The sequence below is a fragment of the Dendrobates tinctorius genome, unplaced genomic scaffold (genome assembly GCF_039654945.1).
Source record: "Dendrobates tinctorius isolate UK_male_01 unplaced genomic scaffold, ASM3965494v1 ptg000062l, whole genome shotgun sequence".
In the NCBI taxonomy this organism is placed as follows: domain Eukaryota; kingdom Metazoa; phylum Chordata; class Amphibia; order Anura; family Dendrobatidae; genus Dendrobates; species Dendrobates tinctorius.
Window position 1 is genome coordinate 14,013,588 of NW_027361730.1, and position 20,316 is coordinate 14,033,903.

At 52.5% G+C, this 20,316-nt stretch overlaps 2 protein-coding genes across 8 annotated transcripts in view; one reads left to right on the forward strand and one right to left on the reverse strand.

The window, feature by feature from the left end:
• Window positions 1–6,240, reverse strand: part of NME6 (NME/NM23 nucleoside diphosphate kinase 6) — a 55,269-nt gene extending 49,029 nt beyond the window's left edge. Inside the window, exon 1 of one of the 3 annotated variants that reach the window (XM_073579302.1) lies at window positions 6,107–6,240. The gene's annotated coding sequence lies outside the window, so the exon portion shown is untranslated. The remainder of the gene's footprint in view (window positions 1–6,106) is intronic. The other 2 variants (XM_073579303.1, XM_073579304.1) reach the window with 2 other exon arrangements.
• A 76-nt stretch (window positions 6,241–6,316) lies between these two features.
• The window catches only part of RABL2B (RAB, member of RAS oncogene family like 2B), a 48,014-nt gene continuing 34,014 nt past the window's right edge, over window positions 6,317–20,316 (forward strand). Inside the window, exons 1-3 of one of the 5 annotated variants that reach the window (XR_012232960.1) lie at window positions 6,317–6,457; window positions 7,611–7,813; window positions 12,174–12,203. Coding sequence is in view for 1 of the 5 variants with exons in the window: in XM_073579301.1 (XP_073435402.1) it covers window positions 7,707–7,813; window positions 12,174–12,203 (137 nt within the window). In the remaining 4 variants the exon portion in view is untranslated. Of the gene's footprint in view, window positions 6,550–7,610; window positions 7,814–8,159; window positions 11,228–12,173; window positions 12,204–20,316 lie in introns of those variants that run through there. The other 4 variants (XM_073579301.1, XR_012232961.1, XR_012232963.1 and 1 more) reach the window with 4 other exon arrangements.

The window sequence follows — 20,316 nt, forward strand, 5'->3', positions numbered from 1 at the left end:
CAGTGACAGATTAGGCAGCAGTCACCTGTCTGTGGAGGCAGTGACAGATAGAGGCAGCAGTCACCTGTCTGTGGAGGCAGCGACAGAAAGAGGCGGCAGTGACCTGTCTGTGGAGGCAGTGACAGAGGCAGCAGTGACCTGTCTGTGGAGGCAGAGACAGACAGAGGCGGCAGTGACCGGTCTGTGGAGGCAATGACAAATAAGGCAGCAGTCACTTGTCTGTGGAGGCAGTGACAGATAGAGGCAGCAGTGACCCGTCTGTGGAGGCAGCAACAGACAGAGGCGGCAATGACCTGTCTGTGGAGGCAGTGACAGATAAGGCAGCAGTGACCTGTCTGGAAGGCAGTGACAGATAGAGGCGGCAGTGACCTGTCTGTGGAGGCAGTGACAGATAGAGGCAGCAGTGACCTGTCTGTGGAGGCAGTGACCTGTCTGGGAGGCAGTGACAGATAGAGGCAGCAGTGGCCTGTCTGTGGAGGCAGTGACAGATAAGGCAGCAGTGACCTGTCTGTGGAGACAGTGACAGATAAGGCAGCAGTGACCTGTCTGTGGAGGTAGTGACAGATAGAGGCCAGTGACCTGTCTGTGGAGGCAGTGACAGACAGAGGCGGCAGTGACCTGTCTGTGGGGGCAGTGACAGATAGAGGCAGCAGTGACCTGTCTGTGGAGGCAGTGACAGATAGAGGCAGCAGTGACCTGTCTGTGGAGGCAGTGACAGATAGAGGCAGCAGTGACCGGTCTGTGGAGGCAGTGACAGAAAGAGGCGGCAGTGACCTGTCTGTGGAGGCAGTGACAGATTAGGCAGCAGTCACCTGTCTGTGGAGGCAGTGACAGATAGAGGCAGCAGTCACCTGTCTGTGGAGGCAGTGACAGAAAGAGGCGGCAGTGACCTGTCTGTGGAGGCAGTGACAGAGGCAGCAGTGACCTGTCTGTGGAGGCAGTGACAGACAGAGGCGGCAGTGACCGGTCTGTGGAGGCAATGACAAATAAGGCAGCAGTCACTTGTCTGTGGAGGCAGTGACAGATTAGGCAGCAGTCACCTGTCTGTGGAGGCAGTGACAGATAGAGGCAGCAGTCACCTGTCTGTGGAGGCAGCGACAGAAAGAGGCGGCAGTGACCTGTCTGTGGAGGCAGTGACAGAGGCAGCAGTGACCTGTCTGTGGAGGCAGAGACAGACAGAGGCGGCAGTGACCGGTCTGTGGAGGCAATGACAAATAAGGCAGCAGTCACTTGTCTGTGGAGGCAGTGACAGATAGAGGCAGCAGTGACCTGTCTGTGGAGGCAGCAACAGACAGAGGCGGCAATGACCTGTCTGTGGAGGCAGTGACAGATAAGGCAGCAGTGACCTGTCTGGAAGGCAGTGACAGATAGAGGCGGCAGTGACCTGTCTGTGGAGGCAGTGACAGATAGAGGCAGCAGTGACCTGTCTGTGGAGGCAGTGACCTGTCTGGGAGGCAGTGACAGATAGAGGCAGCAGTGGCCTGTCTGTGGAGGCAGTGACAGATAAGGCAGCAGTGACCTGTCTGTGGAGACAGTGACAGATAAGGCAGCAGTGACCTGTCTGTGGAGGTAGTGACAGATAGAGGCAGCAGTGACCTGTCTGTGGAGGCAGTGACAGACAGAGGCGGCAGTGACCTGTCTGTGGGGGCAGTGACAGATAGAGGCAGCAGTGACCTGTCTGTGGAGGCAGTGACAGATAGAGGCAGCAGTGACCTGTCTGTGGAGGCAGTGACAGATAGAGGCAGCAGTGACCGGTCTGTGGAGGCAGTGACAGAAAGAGGCGGCAGTGACCTGTCTGTGGAGGCAGTGACAGATTAGGCAGCAGTCACCTGTCTGTGGAGGCAGTGACAGATAGAGGCAGCAGTCACCTGTCTGTGGAGGCAGTGACAGAAAGAGGCGGCAGTGACCTGTCTGTGGAGGCAGTGACAGAGGCAGCAGTGACCTGTCTGTGGAGGCAGTGACAGACAGAGGCGGCAGTGACCGGTCTGTGGAGGCAATGACAAATAAGGCAGCAGTCACTTGTCTGTGGAGGCAGTGACAGATAGAGGCAGCAGTGACCTGTCTGTGGAGGCAGCGACAGACAGAGGCGGCAATGACCTGTCTGTGGAGGCAGTGACAGATAAGGCAGCAGTGACCTGTCTGGGAGGCAGTGACAGAAAGAGGCGGCAGTGACCTGTCTGTGGAGGCAGTGACAGAAAGAGGCAGCAGTGACCTGTCTGTGGAGGCAGTGACAGATAGAGGCAGCAGTGATCTGTCTGGGAGGCAGTGACAGATAGAGGCAGCAGTGACCTGTCTGTGGAGACAGTGACAGATAAGGCAGCAGTGACCTGTCTGTGGAGGTAGTGACAGATAGAGGCAGCAGTGACCTGTCTGTGGAGGCAGTGACAGACAGAGGCGGCAGTGACCTGTCTGTGGAGGCAGTGACAGATAGAGGCAGCAGTGACCTGTCTGTGGAGGCAGTGACAGATAGAGGCAGCAGTGACCTGTCTGTGGAGGCAGTGAAAGACAGAGGCAGCAGTGACTGGTCTGTGGAGGCAGTGACAGATAGAAGCAGCAGGGACCTGTCTGTGGAGGCAGTGACAGATAGAGGCAGCAGTGACCGGTCTGTGGAGGCAGTGACAGATAGAGGCAGCAGTGACCTGTCTGTGGAGGCAGTGACAGATAGAGGCAGCAGTGACCTGTCTGTGGAGGCAGTGACAGATAGAGGCAGCAGTGACTTGTCTGTGGAGGCAGTGACAGATAGAGGCAACAGTGACCAGTCTGTGGAGGCAGTGACAGATAAGGCAGCAGTGACAGATAAGGCAGGAGTGACCTGTCTGTGGAGGCAGTGGCAGATAAGGCAACAGTGACCAGTCTGTGGAGGCAGTGACAGAGATAGAGGCAGCAGTGACCTGTCTGTGGAGGCAGTGACAGATAAGGCAGAGGTGACCAGTCTGTGGAGGCAGCGACAGATAAGACAGCAGTGACCTGTCTGGGAGGCAGTGACAGACAGTGGCGGCAGTGGAAGGCAGTGACAGATAAGGCAGCAGTGACCTGTCTGTGGAGGTAGTGACAGATAGAGGCAGCAGTGACCTGTCTGTGGAGGCAGTGACAGACAGAGGCGGCAGTGACCTGTCTGTGGAGGCAGTGACAGATAGAGGCAGCAGTGACCTGTCTGTGGAGGCAGTGACCTGTCTGTGGAGGCAGTGACAGATAGAGGCAGCAGTGACTTGTCTGTGGAGGCAGTGACAGATGCAACAGTGACCTGTCTGTGGAGGCAGTGACAGATAGAGGCAGCAGTGACCTGTCTGTGGAGGCAGTGACAGATAGAGGCAGCAGTGACCTGTCTGTGGAGGCAGTGAAAGACAGAGGCAGCAGTGACTGGTCTGTGGAGGCAGTGACAGATAAGACAGCAGTGACCTGTCTGGGAGGCAGTGACAGACAGAGGCGGCAGTGGAAGGCAGTGACAGATAGAGGTAGCAGTGACCTGTCTGTGGAGGCAGTGACAGATAATGCAGCAGTGACCTGTCTGTGGAGGCAGTGACAGATAAGGCAGCAGTGACCTGTCTGTGGAGGTAGTGACAGATAGAGGCAGCAGTGACCTGTCTGTGGAGGCAGTGACAGATAAGGCAGCAGTGACAGATAGAGGCAGCAGTGACCTGTCTGTGGAGGCAGTGACAGATAAGGCAACAGTGACAGATAGAGGCAGCAGTGACCTGTCTTTGGAGGCAGTGACAGATAGAGGCAGCAGTGACCTGTCTGTGGAGGTAGGGACAGATAGAGGCAGCAGTGACCTGTCTGTGGAGGCAGTAACAGATAAGGCAGCAGTGACCTGTCTGTGGAGGCAGTGACAGATAAGGCAGCAGTGACCTGTCTGTGGAGGCAGTGACAGATAAGGCAGCAGTGACCTGTCTGTGGAGGTAGTGACAGATAGAGGCAGCAGTCCGTGGAGTCAGTGACAGATAGAGGCAGCAGTGACCTGTCTGTGAAGGCAGTGACAAATAAGGCAGCATTGACCTGTCTGCGGAGGCAGTGACAAATAAGGCAGCAATGACCTGTCTGCGGAGGCAGTGACAGATAAGGCAGCAGTGACCTGTCTGTGTAGGTAGTGACAGATAGAGGCAGCAGTGACCTGTCTGTGGAGGTAGTGACAGATAGAGGCAGCAATGACCTGTCTGCGGAGGCAGTGACAGATAAGGCAGCAGTGACCTGTCTGTGGAGGCAGTGACAGATCAGGCAGCAGTGCCATGTCTGTGGAGGTAGTGACAGATAGAGGCAGCAGTGACCTGTCTGTGGAGGTAGTGACAGATAGAGGCAGCAGTGACCTGTCTGTGGAGGCAGTGACAAATAGAGGCAGCAGTGACCTGTCTGTGGAGGCAGTGACAGATAAGGCAGCAGTCACCTGTCTGTGGAGGCAGTGACAAATAGAGGCAGCAGTGACCAGTCTGTGTCGGCAGTGACAGATAAGGCAGCAGTGACCTGTCTGTGGAGGCAGTGACAGAGACGGCAGTGACCTGTCTGTGGAGGCAGTGACAAATAGAGGCAGCAGTGACCTGTCTGTGGAGGCAGTGACAGATAAGGCAGCAGTGACCTGTCTGTGGAGGCAGTGACAAATAGAGGCAGCAGTGACCTGTCTGTGGAGGCAGTGACAGATAAGGCAGCAGTGACCTGTCTGTGGAGGCATGTTGTGAGCTCATTTTCTCGTTCACCTTTGATGTCCGATGAACTCCCTCTGCTGGTGAAAGGAGGTGGTGAAACTGATTTGGATGGGAGAAACCTGTCACCTGAATAGGTGGATTGCAATTGGACATCTGGAATCTCTGAGTGGATATAAGGCAGCAGACGCCCTGTAGGGTTGCTGGTGATTTCTCTGCTCTGAGCTCTGGCCTCCAGTTCAATTCCTGTCTTCTAAAGCTAAGTTTTGATCTGTTATTGTTCCATGATATTTTGTCTGATTTGCTTAATTTTGTGTTCTGCCAGCCTCGGCTGGGGCTCTGCTGAATTTCCATTTTTGTCCCTGATCGGTTAAATCTCTTTTGCTCTGTCTTCAGAATATATCAGAGTGCTGATATAGGGATTTTGAAGTCTAGTGACTTCAGGGCCGTTTTTCCTATCAGACGTGTTGGGACATTTTTGGTAGGGTTTTTGCTGATTGCAGCCAGCATCTTTTCTGTCCTTTCCTAGCTAGTTAGTTGGGCCCCATCATTTGCTCTGCCTGTCTTTCTGTCTGTGTTTGTGCTTTCATCTGTTTTCCCCGACAATACATGTTGGGGGCTGTGTATTGCTTTGGGGTCTGCTCTGGGGCAGTTTAGAGTTCCCCTTTCTTTCTTTAGGCTTATTTAGTTCTCCAGCTGTGAAGAGGCGTCTAGGACCACCGTAGGAACGCTCCACCGCTACTGTTAGTTGTTGTGTATAGGATCAGGGGTCTGCAATCCGCTAGCTACCAACCTCTCTGGTTTTCTGGACTTAGCTTGCATTTTTGTTTTTTCCTCCTCCAGTGACTCATTCATAACAGAGGCAGTGACGGATAAGGCAGCAGTGACCTGTCTGTGGAGGTAGTGACAGAGACGGCAATTAACTGTCTGGGAGGCAGTGACAGACACAGGCGGCAGTGACCTGTCTGTGGAGGCAGTGACCAGTCTGTGGAGGCAGTGACAGATGAGGCAGCAGTGACCAGTCTGTGGAGGCAGTGACAGATGAGGCAGCAGTGACCAGTCTGTGGAGGCAGTGACAGATGAGGCAGCAGTGACCAGTCTGTGGAGGCAGTGACAGATGAGGCAGCAGTGACCAGTTTGTGGAGGCAGTGACAGATGAGGCAGCAGTGACCAGTCTGTGGAGGCAGTGACAGATGAGGCAGCAGTGACCAGTCTGTGGAGGCAGTGACAGATGAGGCAGCAGTGACCGGTCTGTGGAGGCAGTGACAGATAGAGGCGGCAGTGACCTGTCTAGGATTATTCCGGTACAGAAAGCTGCAGTCACGTGTGTTCTTACTACAAAGTGCCCCCACCCGCACCCAGTAATCCCATCACGTGGTTACAGCGCACCCTGCAGGCCAGTCTATGTGAGCCGCATCGGGGCGGCCATGGAGAATACACGTGACACTTCTCAGGTTACGTCCGCTCCTCACCTCCTATGGTAACGCGGGACGCGTCCTCGCACAACTTCCGTCCCTGTGTGATTAGAGTGCTAAGGACGCGAGGCTGCGGCATCAGTGCTCTGTCCTGCACCTAGAGGTCGGCACTGCCGATAGAGGACGCCATTTTGTTGAAGTCTAGAGAAGTGATTATTGATCCCAGGCATAACACATAATCGCGGAGTACTGAAGACATTATGGCTGTGCGCACTAAGCGTGAATACAACTTCTAGAAAATGCAAAGAGTGTAGCGTGGGAGGCGACTAAAGGCGCATGCGCAGACTACTAGCAGTTGTACACACACAGTACTCGCATCCGTTGCTAAGCACAGGGAAGCGGAGGCAGGTCGGTGACACCGGGTGCGGGGGGGTTTCCAGGCTGAATGGCTAATGATTCTGTCTGTGTGCAGGAGCAGCATGTGTCCAGGCTCCCCTCGTGTTAGTAGTCAGATTTCTACAGTCTGTCTCTCAGGGAATTAGTATAGTGGATGTTCTGCAGGGTACACTGGTGATGCCGGGCTACAGCTGTAGCGTCCTGGCTGGGGCGGTGATGCCGGGCTACAGCTGTAGCGTCCTGGCTGGGGCGGTGATGCCGGGCTACAGCTGTGGCGTCCTGGCTGGGGCGGTGATGCCGGGCTACAGCTGTGGCGTCCTGGCTGGGGCGGTGATGCCGGGCTACAGCTGTGGCGTCCTGGCTGGGGCGGTGATGCCGGGCTACAGCTGTGGCGTCCTGGCTGGGGCGGTGATGCCGGGCTACAGCTGTGGCGTCCTGGCTGGGGCGGTGATGCCGGGCTACAGCTGTGGCGTCCTGGCTGGGGCGGTGATGCCGGGCTACAGCTGTGGCGTCCTGGCTGGGGCGGTGATGCCGGGCTGCAGCAGTGGCGTCCTGGCTGGGGCGGTGATGCCGGGCTGCAGCAGTGGCGTCCTGGCTGGGGCGGTGATGCCGGGCTGCAGCTGTAGCGTCCTGGCTGGGGCGGTGATGCCGGGTTGCAGCTGTAGCGTCCTGACTGTGGCGGTGATGCCGGGCTACAGCTGTAGCGTCCTGGCTGGGGCGGTGATGCCGGGCTACAGCTGTAGTGTCCTGGCTGGGGCGGTGATGCCAGGCTACATTGTCACATTGTAGTGGGCTGCAGCATCGCCTATATCTGAAGTTGTGATTTACTACTGAGGAAGCCTTATGTAGGTTGAGGTCAGCAGGAGCCACTGGTGGAGACTGTCCTATCGGAGGATGTGATGGTCTGTTACTATGGTAACCACTTAATTAAAGGGGCTCTATCAGCAGAGTATGACTGTTTAATTCTCTCCATTTGGTGCGTCATTTAATCCGTTTTTCCCTCACTCTCCACCACTCGCCCCCTTCTTTAGCAGCTCAGGCTTCATAGAGCGGGAAGGTGGATATATAAATGTTTGGATCCGCCATGACGCACCGAGCGCCTGTACTTGGTTTGAGCAGACAATCTGTGCTGACGGTCCATTTTAAAATGTTTTTTCCGCTACAGGAGGAGCCATCACAGTGAGCACAGTCGCCGCCCGCATACTGTCATGTCTGGCTGTTAATCTGGTGCCTGTACAGCTCGAGCCTCACCGTCATCGCTATGGCTGGAGATGATCCAGGAGTCACCGAGGTCGATCAAGAGAAATATGACGCAGATGAAAATGTCAAAATCATCTGCCTTGGGGACAGCGCGGTCGGAAAGTCAAAGTGAGTAGTTTCTGGAAAACGGAAGAAAATCAAGACTGAATTGTAATGACCAACATTAAATCAAGGAGGTTTGAGATGGTCATGAAAATGCTGCACATGAGCGTCCCATATTATGGTAGTCACAGAAATCCTTCAGACGTCCATATATCACAGACTCCTCCTGTCAGGGTTTTCCTGGATAGAGCAGGTACCCAGTATAGTTTATTGCGCTGTTCACATGGCCGTAAAGACATCAGTTTTTAGGGTGGGGAAAAAACCCCTCAAAGATGTCATCTGATTGATTAGTGTTTAATGTGTAGGAAAACAGTGGACATACAGGACTTTGCAAAAGTTTTAGGCAGTTGTGAGAAACAGTTCTGCAAAGTAAGAATGCTTCAAAAGTAGAAGTGTTAATAGTTTATTTTTATTTTTTGTGAAGTAACAAAACAACTTTTGTCATGGTCCATATACGGACTGTGATTTCTAGACTGGAGAACAAATGTCTCTGTGCTGAAGCTACTAATCGGGCCAGATCCTGTCTGCGCAGAGTATGGGAACTGTGACGAGCGTCAGCTTACGCTGAGTCGTTTTTCTTCTTAGAGTGGACCCTCTGGGCCGTGGAACCCACCCACCTAGGGCGAGCTGACCTAGTGAGAACCCACCCCCTGTACAGGGAGTGTCGGGGGCAAGACCAAGGGGGTGAGCCACCACGGCAGCTAGACCAGACGGCCGGCTCAGGGAGACACTATTGAGTGTCTGGCAACAGGACGAACAGGATACGAAACATAAGCGAGGTCACAGAGTCTCTTCAGCAAACGTGGTTACACACTTTAATCAGATACAAGGCAAAACAGAGAATCAGATGCAGGGCACAAACAGTGAGGCAAAAACAGAGCATCAGATGCAGAGCACAAACGGTGAAACACGGCAAGGTGCGTGCAAGGGCACGCAAAATGTTCCAGACATAACACGTGCATAAAACATACCAGAGTCCAGGGCAGGGTACGTGTTAGGGGTCACACCAGAGTTCCTAGGAGGGATGCGTGCTAGGACACGCTAGAGTCCAAGACAAGGTGCGTGCAAGAAGACACGCCAGGGTCCAGGGCAGGGTGCGATGGCATCGGACTCCGGACTTCTGGCAACGACCGACAGGATCCAGACATCAGGCTGCGGAAGTCAGCTCCGGACATCAGGCCTCAGTCATCTGGTTCCAGACCTCTGGCAGCGGTCAGCAGGTTTCGGGAATCCGGCAGGCAAGCCAAGGTTCGAGGCAGGGTGCGTGCTATTAGCCACGCCAGGGTTCGAGGCAGGGTGCGTGCTATGAGCCACGCCAGGGTTCGAGGCAGGGTGCGTGCTAGGAGCCACGCCAGGGTCAGGTACACTGATGGAGGCCTGCGCGTGCAGAGGGCACGCCAGGGACAGGTACAAGGATGGAGGCCTGCGCGTGCAGAGGGCACGCCAGGGACAGGTACAAAGATGGAGGCCTGCGCGTGCAGAGGGCACGCCAGGGACAGGTACAAGGACGGAGGCCTGCGCGTGCAGAGGGCACGCCAGGGACAGGTACAAGGACGGAGGCCTGCGCGTGCAGAGGGCACGCCAGGGACAGGTACAAGGACGGAGGCCTGCGCGTGCAGAGGGCACGCCAGGGACAGGTACAAGGACGGAGGCCTGCGCGTGCAGAGGGCACGCCAGGGACAGGTACAAGGACGGAGGCCTGCGCGTGCAGAGGGCACGCCAGGGACAGGTACAAGGACGGAGGCCTGCGCGTGCAGAGGGCACGCCAGGGACAGGTACAAGGACGGAGGCCTGCGCGTGCAGAGGGCACGCCAGGGACAGGTACAAGGACGGAGGCCTGCGCGTGCAGAGGGCACGCCAGGGACAAGTACAAGGACGGAGGCCTGCGCGTGCAGAGGGACACGCCAGGGACAGGTACAAGGACGGAGGCCTGCGCGTGCAGAGGGACACGCCAGGGACAGGTACAAGGACGGAGGCCTGCGCGTGCAGAGGGACACGCCAGGGACAGGTACAAGGACAGAGGCCTGCGCGTGCAGAGGGACACGCCAGGGACAGGTACAAGGACGGAGGCCTGCGCGTGCAGAGGGACACGCCAGGGACAGGTACAAGGACGGAGGCCTGCGCATGCAGAAGGCACGCCAGGGAGAGGGTTCGAGAACAGGGTTAGGGCCTGTACGTGCAAGATGGCACGACAGGGTACATGGCAAGGCCTGCCCGTACTTTACAGAAGCACGGGGAGGTATGCCAAGGGGCAGGCGAGGACCTGCGCGTGCTATAGAGAGCACATAGAACATAGTGCAGAAACAGCGTGAAGTGCAAGGAAGCACAGACAGCGCGGCTGGGGCACTGGCTAGCTGATCGGTCTGCAGCACTGACAGGCGGGCAATACTCCAGCGAACCCGGCTGAGGCATAGCAGGCGACACAGCTGTCACTGACCGACGAACACGGCTGAGGCACAAGCAGGCGGACACGGCTAGGGCGGGCACGGCTGAGGAACGAACAGGAGGCTAGGAAGACCAGGTGCATGCAAAGGGCACACGAAGCAACAAAGCAAGACAAGAGACAAGGCAGAGCTAGGCAGGTACGGAACACGGCACGGAAACTTGGGCAGAAACACAGTTAGATCAGAGCGAGAACAGAGCTAGCAGTGGAGCGTAGGCCGAAGCCCAGAGCCTTGGGACTAGCCAGGAAGTGTGCTAGAGAGCACCAGAGGACAGAGTCTAGCAGCGGAGCGTAGGCCGAAGCCCAGAGTCGGGCCAAGGCAGAGCCTTGGGATTAGACATAGAAATGTGCAAGAGAGTACAAAAGGTAAGAGAGGAGGATTGGTGCGTGTGCCAGGAGGCACTACAGAGCACTATAGGAAGAGAGCGAGGCAGAGCAAGCAAAGACCGAGAACATAGGAAGGAACACAAGGCAGAGCATAGTGAAGGCAAGACATGGCGAGAACAGGCAAGGCAGAGAACAACAACAACAACAACATGTTTACAAGACATGGGTCGGGACAAGAGACAGAGTACGCGCACAGAGCGTGTGCAGAGACGCACGACAGGGCAGAGTGCAAGGGCACAGAATAGAGGGAGCGACCCAGTAGACCAAGCAGCCATGCAGGGAAGCAACACAATAATCAGGCCCTGACCATAGGGAGGGGCAGTGTGATATAGCACCAGTACTTCCGGGTCAAGACCAGGGAGGGACTTTGGGTTCAGATCCTCCAGGATCATAGAGAGCATCGCTAGAACAGCCTGGGTAGAACCATAGAGCAGGTCACATGATCAGGAGTTCCAGGAATACAGCGGATTGCAGAGCCAGAGCAGGGCTGACACATAGAAAAGGTCACATGATCAGGGGTTTCCAGGAATACAGCGGATTACAGAGTCAGACAGACGGATGGTTTCCCAGCGACAGCGTGCAGCCATGAGGTAAGGTGCGCGTGCACATTGCTCCAGGCAACTTGCGGCATAACAGACATGGCGGACATGACACAGACATGGCGGACATGACAGGAACTAGTGTTGAGCATCTGGGTGGGTTCGTACAGTGTATGCTGAGATGGCTGTCAATCATTAGTAGGACCTCTTTCTGCACTTATGTGTTCCTACATTAGGGATTTCATTACATAACATCTGTGGGGGTTGTGTGAGTGTTTTTTTTTTATTTTTGTTTTATAATTTCAGAGTTTGGTGTCAAACAATCAAATTTTCTGCCCCAGTAATATACTTAACAGCAGGAGTCCTCACCTCTTCCCGTGCTGCTCTGGTCCTGCCCTGACATTTTGTGATCACGTCTGTCTCACAAGTGAGTCTGGGCCCCTCGTCCTGGATCTCAGACTTAAAGGGAATCTGTCACCTATTTTTTCGCATATAAGATGCGGCCACCGCCATCAGGGGCTTATCTACAGCATTCTGTAATTCTGTAGATAAGCCCCCGATGTAACCTGTAAAACAAGTTATATTATCCTCACCCAGGTACAGTCCGGGTCCGATGGGTGTCGTGGTCCGGGTCTGGCGCCTCCCATCTTCTAGCGATGACGTCCTCTTCTTTGCTTCCCGTCGCGGCTCCTGCGCAGGCGCACTTTATCTTCCCTGTTGAGAAGATGAAGATGATAGTTGGAATGTATAAGACTAGGTGAAGGGAGCTTGCAGTGGCGGTGGCCGCATCTTATATGCAAAAGAATAGGTGACAGATTCCCTTTAAATTGAGTAGTGACTTCCAGATTGCCGATCACAACCTGCAGAAATCCCCCCCAAAAAATCACGCTTGAGTGGGGCATTAATCTAAAATCCTAAAATGCAGAAGTAGATGAAGATAATTATAGTATAGATAAAACCACACATTCTCATCATTTATTCCATGTTGTGATTACAGATTGATGGAACGTTTCCTAATGGATGGATTGTATCCTTTTTGAATAGTGTCTTTCCTTCATTCATGATATGTGTCATGTAGTCTATGGCTAACCCATTATTACCGGACCAAGGTCTATAGTAATCACCAGGCAGTGGCTCTGTGTGAAGAGAACAAAACATGAGAATCTAAGGTTAGTGGGTGTCATTGTGTGTGGTGGGGGATGTTTGCTAAAACTGGCAGGTAAGTAGTTGGTTGCTAACTACCTGCTGTTAGGAACGGCGGAACGCACTAAATAAAAAATAATAATAAAGTGCGTTCGCCGCTCGGGGTCCACCGTGCAGTAGGTGATATAACTGCTGCTAAGTGGTGGCAGGAGCAATATGGCAGTAATACGCACAGCGTTAAACTTCACCCAGGTGCGCAGAGCAATCTCAGTTAACTCACAGAGATTCAAAAAAGCACAAACACAAATGACTGAGCCTGTTGTGCTCACAGTACTCAGTAAAAAACGCACACACGGTATACGGTCACAGGAGTAGCCCAAGACGGCGGCACTACGTCCATCTAGACCAGTGGTCCCCAACCTTTTTTGCACTAGGGACCGGTTTCAAGCAAGACCATTCTTCCATGGCCCGGCAGGGCGGGGATGGAGGTGTGGCAGGGGAGGGGCTTGGGTCATAAGGGGGCGAGGCTATGGACGCAGTTGTAGTGTAGCAGTGCATACTTATAATTAAATAACATTTATAATGTGACTCAACTCACCATAGGTTTTGAATGAGTGCTCCATCACCCCCTTCTCCCCATCATTGCCTTCACCCCATCACTCCCTTCTCCCCATCATTGCCTTCACCCCATCACTGCCATCTCTCCATCATTGCCTTCACCCCATCACTCCCTTCTCTCCATCATTGCCTTCACCCCATCACTGCCATCTCTCCATCATTGCCTTCAATCCATCACTGCTGTCTCCCCATCATTGCCTTCACTCCCTTCTCCCCATCATTGCCTTCACCCCATCACTCCCCTCTCCCCATCATTGCCTTCACCCCATCACTGCTGTCTCCCCATCATTGCCTTCACCCCATCACTGCCGTCTCTCCATCATTGCCTTCACCCCATCACTGCTGTCTCCCCATCATTGCTTTCACCCCATCACTGCTGTCTCCCCATCATTGCCTTCACCCCATCACTGCTGTCTCCCCATCATTGCCTTCACCCCATCACTCCCCTCTCCCCATCATTGCCTTCACCCCATCACTCCCCTCTCCCCATCATTGCCTTCACCCCATCATTGCCTTCACCCCATCACTCCCTTCTCCCCATCATTGCCTTCACCCCATCACTGCTGTCTCCCCATCATTGCCTTCACCCCATCACTCCCCTCTCCCCATCATTGCCTTCACCCCATCACTCCCTTCTCCCCATCATTGCCTTCACCCCATCACTCCCGTCTCTCCATCACTCCCCTCATGGCCTTCTCCTCATGTCCCCATCTCCTCCAGGGCCAGGCTACACACACACACACACACACGGCCAGGCTACACACACACACATACACACACACACACACACACACCACCTCTCTCCTCTCACCTGTCCGCAGCATCGCCCGCGCTTCCTCGCTCTGACACAGCAGCGGCCGCGCTCTCCTCTCTGTGTCAGTCAGAGACAGGAAGCGCGGGCGGCGGGCAGGAAGCTGGACGCAGTGGACGGGTCCTTGCAGCTCCGCTCCTGCTATTCCCCCATGCAGGCAGCGGAGCTGCTTGGATCGCTCCCTGGCCGCCGCTAAGAACTGCAGCACGCCGCCCCAGCCCCCGCTACGCCACTGACCGCCCCTGGCTCCCCTTGTGTCCGCGGACCGGCAAGGGCACTACAGCGGCCCGTTGCTGGGCCGCGGACCGGCGGTTGGGGACCCCTGATCTAGACCTACCGTCTGCACGGCGTTGCAACTGCGAGCGCAAAGGAGGCTGCTACTGCAGCGCGGCGTGAACACTGCCGCTAAACGACAAAGGCAAGGGGCAAGAGCAATGTCGGAAGCTAGCAGCTGTGGAAATCACAGCAGAGGAGCTCTGGTTCTAACTCAGTCCCTATCCAAATACGTAGTATCAGAGGGAAGGGGTTTCAAATGAGTCAGTCACCAGAATCATGCATCCGTCCTCATTCACACAGCAGCAAGTAAGTCTATACTAGCGCATGGCGGAACAGCCATGCGCGCCTTTTATAGTAGCCGGGACCTTCTGCACGCTTCCAGATCTCTGAGATGGACCAATGAGAACTGGAGCGGGACCTGAGCACATGACTCCCGATCTCCAATGGGAGATCGTCCCATGAGCATGCTCAGTAGCTCTGCCCACAAGACATATATAAAAGCAAGACAGTGGGACCCACAGCCACACCCAACGTGCCACCCAAGAAAGCAACCAAGCGAAGCAGGAGAAGGCAGGAGACCACTGCAGCACCATCAGCACCACCACCACCCCAAATGGAGCAGCAAATAGAACATGCTGAGGAGGGGAGGCCAGCAGCAGATGAGAGACGGTAATTATCAAATCCCCCATTCCTCCAAACTAGGGCCATGGAATATCAAGATATTCATTGGCCCTTTGTTTCTCTTTATTCAACAGCCGCCAAAGAGATGCAGCAGCAGCAGCAGAAATGGCATCACTGGAAGCAGCAATACCCACAGCCATGGAGTCTGGCCATCAACAGGACAGCACATCTTCTTCTGGGAGCCCTCCCTCGCATCGTCAGCGTTTGACGGTAAGTTTTTATTTCCAAAATCCATCATCTCTGTAATATATGTCTATTCATTGCCTTTTATTTCAAAACAGGAATCACAAGATGAAGAGGAGCTCCCAGAAGAAGAAGGAAGGGGTGGACAGACACCTGGAGTGGGCTCACAATTGGTAAGTTTTTTGCATCAAACGCAGAAACACAACATCACACTACACACAACACATAGAAAACAATGTTCTGCAGACCACACACAGCAAACAAATGCCTACATCCAAAGACATAACATTTTTTGTTTTCTTCTCTAGTCTTCCCAATCTGGTGCTCGGCCAAGAGGTCCTCGCAGTGCCTCCCAGGGTCGTCGGCGACAGCAACGCGGCAGTCACCAGCGTGTAAGTATAAATATTTTTGCTTTGTTTTTTTGCACTTTTTATTTCATTTCTTTTGTGGAGGCTAATTATGTTATTTTTGTCTTTTTCTTTAACAGCCTTCACAGCGTGCTCCCGACTCTGACGGTGAGGATGGAGGACTCGATGTGGACCACCTCATCGATCTCGTCAGAGAAAGGGAGCCGCTCTGGAATATGGCTGACCGCCGCCACGCTGACCTTATCGTTACCCGACGACTCTGGGAGGAAATCTGTTCTCTCCTTGTGGGCCGCTGGGAGGACCTCGAAGCTCGGGCCCAGATTAAAGAGCGTAAGTATATACAGTACCGGTTGCTTGATGTAAACCAGTGTTTCCCGAACTCCAGTCCTCGTGGTCCCCACGCATCATGTGTTCAGGATTTCTATTTACTATGGAAATCCTGAAAACATGACCCCTGGGGACCATGAGGACTGGAGTTTGTGAAACACTGATGTTGTATACTAACCACTCCTTTCTCGTTTCAGGGAACAGAATTGTGAATCGGTGGCGGTCTGTGAGGGATCGTTTCAAGAAGGAGTTCAATAAAGAGATGCGGGCCCCGAGTGGATCTGGAGGACGCAGGAGCAAGTACAAGTACGCACAAGCCCTGTCGTTCCTCCGGGAAACAATTCTCACCAGAAGGTAAATATTACACACCACATGTGAAAAAAATGTTAGATGTAACTTTTTTTTTTTCAGCCAGGGCCATACCATGTCAGTATTTTAATTGTTTTTTTTTCTCTTTATTCCACAGCACGGTGAGCAGCACTCGGGAGCCTGCACGATTGGACCCTTCTGAGGCGATCCCTGAGGAGACCGGCACCGAGGGACACTTCGACCGCCCCGGTACATCTGCACCTTCCCAGCCTTCCCACACATTCGACCCATCTGTCCCATCCACCAGCACAGGAGCATCGTGGCCGCCTACATTACATGAAGCTGAGAAAACAAAAAGCAAAAAACACAAATATCCTGAACTAAAAGTAAAAAATATACTGCAAATAATGCATAAAGGTAATAATAATAATAAGGGTATTTAGTAAACATAATTTTGATCAAAATAATGTACAAGCCATCCCGCCACGTCACGGCAACCCTTGTGGGACAGTCCCTACTCTAGTATTTAAAACCTTTTCACTTGCCAAGTGGCGTGAATGTGAATAAGGGTCGAGCGGCTGAACCACTTGCGACAGCTTAGGCCAGACTGGATGGCTTTCCCAGCTCAGAAAGAGGGCGGTCACACCCCTATATGCACTGAATGCACAATGAAATGAATAAAAAACAAATCTGAACTGAGAAAAGTAAGTTAATGTGTATGCACAATGTAAGTGCATATTAACACATGACCATTAACCAGAGAAAACAAAAAGCAAAAAACACAAATATCCTGAACTAAAAGTAAAAAATATACTGCAAATAATGCATAAAGGTAATAATAATAATAAGGGTATTTAGTAAACATAATTTTGATCAAAATAATGTACAAGCCATCCCGCCACGTCACGGCAACCCTTGTGGGACAGTCCCTACTCTAGTATTTAAAACCTTTTTTTTTTTTTTTTTTTTTTTTTTTATTACATGAAGCTGCTGGTGAGGAGATCGCTTTCCCTTTACCCCACCCTTCTGCCCCTGCCACCTCTAGTACACCTGCGGGTACTGGGCGGCAGCGGCAGAGGGGTCAGGAAAAGAGTTATGCGCAAGAGTTCTTGCATCTGAATGCATCTTTCCAGAACTGTCTCAAAGTCTTGTCAGAGCAAATCTCCGCAGGCTTTCAGCAGATCAACTCCAGCATTCTGGAGGTGAAGACACTTCTGCAAACCATGCATTCAGAAGCAAGATCTTCGCCAAACCACACCTTTTTCAGGTCTGTTGTGGAGCGCATGGCAACACTATCTCCTACCCAGCAGATGCATGTAATGCATTCGTGCCACGGTGCTCTACAGCAGGTTACCTCCCAACCTCCACCTCCCACCACTGTAGTTCCTTCACCTGCACCCCCTCCAGCCACTTTCCATCCTCCCCCTCCTATTACATCTGCACCCCCTCCAGCCACTTTCCATCCTCCCCCTCCTATTACATCTGCACCCCCTCCAGCCACTTTCCATCCTCCCCCTCCTATTACATACCAGCAACCTCACCAGTACCAGACATCTCCCCACTTCCAGCAACCTTCCCCGTACCAAACTCCTTCCCCGTACCAAACTCCTTCCCCGTACCAAACTCCTTCCCCATACAACTTTCCATCAACATCATCTGCTCCTACAGTCCCTGCCCAACCCTCCACTCCACCGCCCACCACCTCTTCTGCCTCCCACATGTCCACCCATTCTGTAGCTTTTTCCACACCTTCACCTCTAACTGTTCCTTCCCCACCACGATCCCAGTCCTCTCTCCACACACCCAGTGTCGAAGTGTCCCGCAGCCCCTCCAGCAGTATTTCCACCCCACAGTACACAGATTTGTAATTTTTTTTTTGTGTAATAAAAATGCCCATTGGGTTTAAAACCTTTATTAAAAAAGTTTTTTGCACTTTAAAAACCTAAAAAAAAAAAAAATTTAAATAAAAGTTAAATTATCGTTTCACAATGGTTGTCTGTCATTTCTTTCTGCGGCGAACTATGTTTTAAAAAAAGGTTAAATACAGGGTATTTCAAAGGTAAAAAGGTATTCAAAACCAGGTATATAACTGTGGGTAAATTTTAGCTTTTTGCCACAGTTGTGTTCCTGGTTGTGTTTGAAGCAAAATATTTCACCTAAAAAGTTGTGTTTATTGTTGGTGATTTCCTACCAATGTACACAACTTTTGTTAAAAGGTGAAATACTTTGCATAAAACACAACCAGGTACACACCTGTGGCCTAAAGGTAAAAATAGTAAGACCATGACAAGATAGCCAACTTTGGTTGGCAAAGGTATATACTGTTGGTCCAGAAGGTACACAAGTTTAGGGCACAAATCTTTCACACTCTGTCATCCCAGTGTACTCTGCCTTGAGGTGACATAAAGTATAGTGGAAAATTGTCCCTGAAACCGTCACAGAACTTCTAGTGGTAATATTTCCAATGACAACATCCATCTTCGCCAGTAACTTGCTCTTCTCTCCAACCTGCACTTTCTTCTCTACAACCTGTCAAAGAAGGGCTGTAGGAACATGCTATATCTAGTTTTCCAGTAGCCAATCCCGTTCGGAAGGCCACAAGGGTCAATTTTAAAAACCGGATCCGGCGTAATCCGTCGAAAAACGGATAGAAAAACGGATGAACCGGATGAGACGGATCCGGTTTTGTCTGTCAAGAACAAGACGGATCCGGCAGAAAACCGGATCCGGCACTTCAGGTTTTACAAAACATTTGCCGGATCCGGCATTCCGGCACGACGCCGGATCGCGCCTGACGCCGAAAACCTGATGTGTGAAAGTAGCCTAAGTGGTCGCTAGTGAGCTGCCACACAGGAAGATCTCACCAGCGACATAGCAGAGAACGGGGGTTGCTACTTACCTGTCAGACGAGGCGATCCTGACGTCCTCCCGCCCGTGTCCACGCTCGTCTCTCCACAGGAAGCCCAGCAGGAAGCTGATGACGAGAAACGGCTCAGGATGTTCTCGCGCGATCAGCAGCGGGGGAGCGGTCGGAGGTAAGTATCAGACACAGCGATGTCGCTAGCAATATCGCTTAGTGTGACAGGCCCTTTAGCCTCAGGAGAGATTTGCTGCAAGGCAATCTCCTCTGCAGTGGAAAAATAGGAGGAGAGTGCAGAATGTGAGGATCTGGATCCCTGCTGAGCAAACGCAGAAATCCGACTCCTAACACCTGCCTGTTCTACGTGTCACCAGCTTACAGCGGTCACAGAACACCTCTGCCTGTGATTCATTTGATCTCACATAAACTGAGCAGCTCTTCTTGGCTGCTCTGGCAACTGGGTATGACGGCCGACGTCATGCTGATTGACAACTGTCTCTACGCAGTTGGGCATAAGGGAGTCTGTTGTCAATCAGCATGACATCAGCAATCACATTTCATCAACTGAACAGGGCTGACGAGAAACCACTACTTTGTCAATATGACATCACCTGAAGCCATAGGAGCAGATCAGTGACCGCTCTGAACCAGCAAAGATCGGCGCTGTGCATAAAAAGCAACTACCTGCTTGTCAGCTCTAGGGCACATAAGCACAAAAAAATGGGCCCAGATAATCCCTTTCAGGCCGGGGTCACACTTGCTAGTGCAATGTGAGAAACTCGCACGAGTCTCTTGCCCCAATACCCGGCACTCTGGATCGGAGTGTGTGGCTGCATGTCTTTCTATGCAGCTGAAAGCGCCGGTCCGAACCACCGGCGGCAGTGCCAGGTATTAAGGTAAGAGACTCGCGTGAGTTTCTCCCATAGCACTTAAGCTCAGTCTTTTCCCAACTAGCCTAACTGATAACACCTCAGTGTCTCTCCTTCCTGCTGCTGCAGAGATTTCAAGCTGCAGCTCTGTCTGGCTGGGAAGGCAGAGGCTGAATACACTTGGACTTTTGAGCTCTCGGTATACTTGTTTTAATATCTGGATTATACAGCCACCCTTAGGCTGGAGTCACACTAGCGAAAAAAGGACGAGTGCAATGCGATTAAAAATTCGCATTGCGCTCGTCCCAATGTTAATCTATGGGGCATCCGAATTTTTTTTTTTTTTTTTTCTTCTCGGCCGTTTTAACCCATTAACCACCGCTACAGGGCAATGGGAATAGAGAGGCTAAGTGCCAGAAAAGGCGCATCTTATAGATGCGCCTTTTCTGGGGTGGCTGGGGGCAGATTTTTTTAGCAGGGGGGGGGGGGCAAAACAATGGTCCCTCTCTAGGCTATTAATATCTGCCCTCACTCACTGGTTTTCCCTCTCTGGTGGAGAAATTACTGCGGGAGCACACGCAATTTTTTTTTTTTCAACCAATTAACCCCTTAATTTAACACATGTCCCAAATTTTACACACATACCCTAATCTAATTGTTAGTCAAAGACATATAAAAAACTAAATGAAATGAAA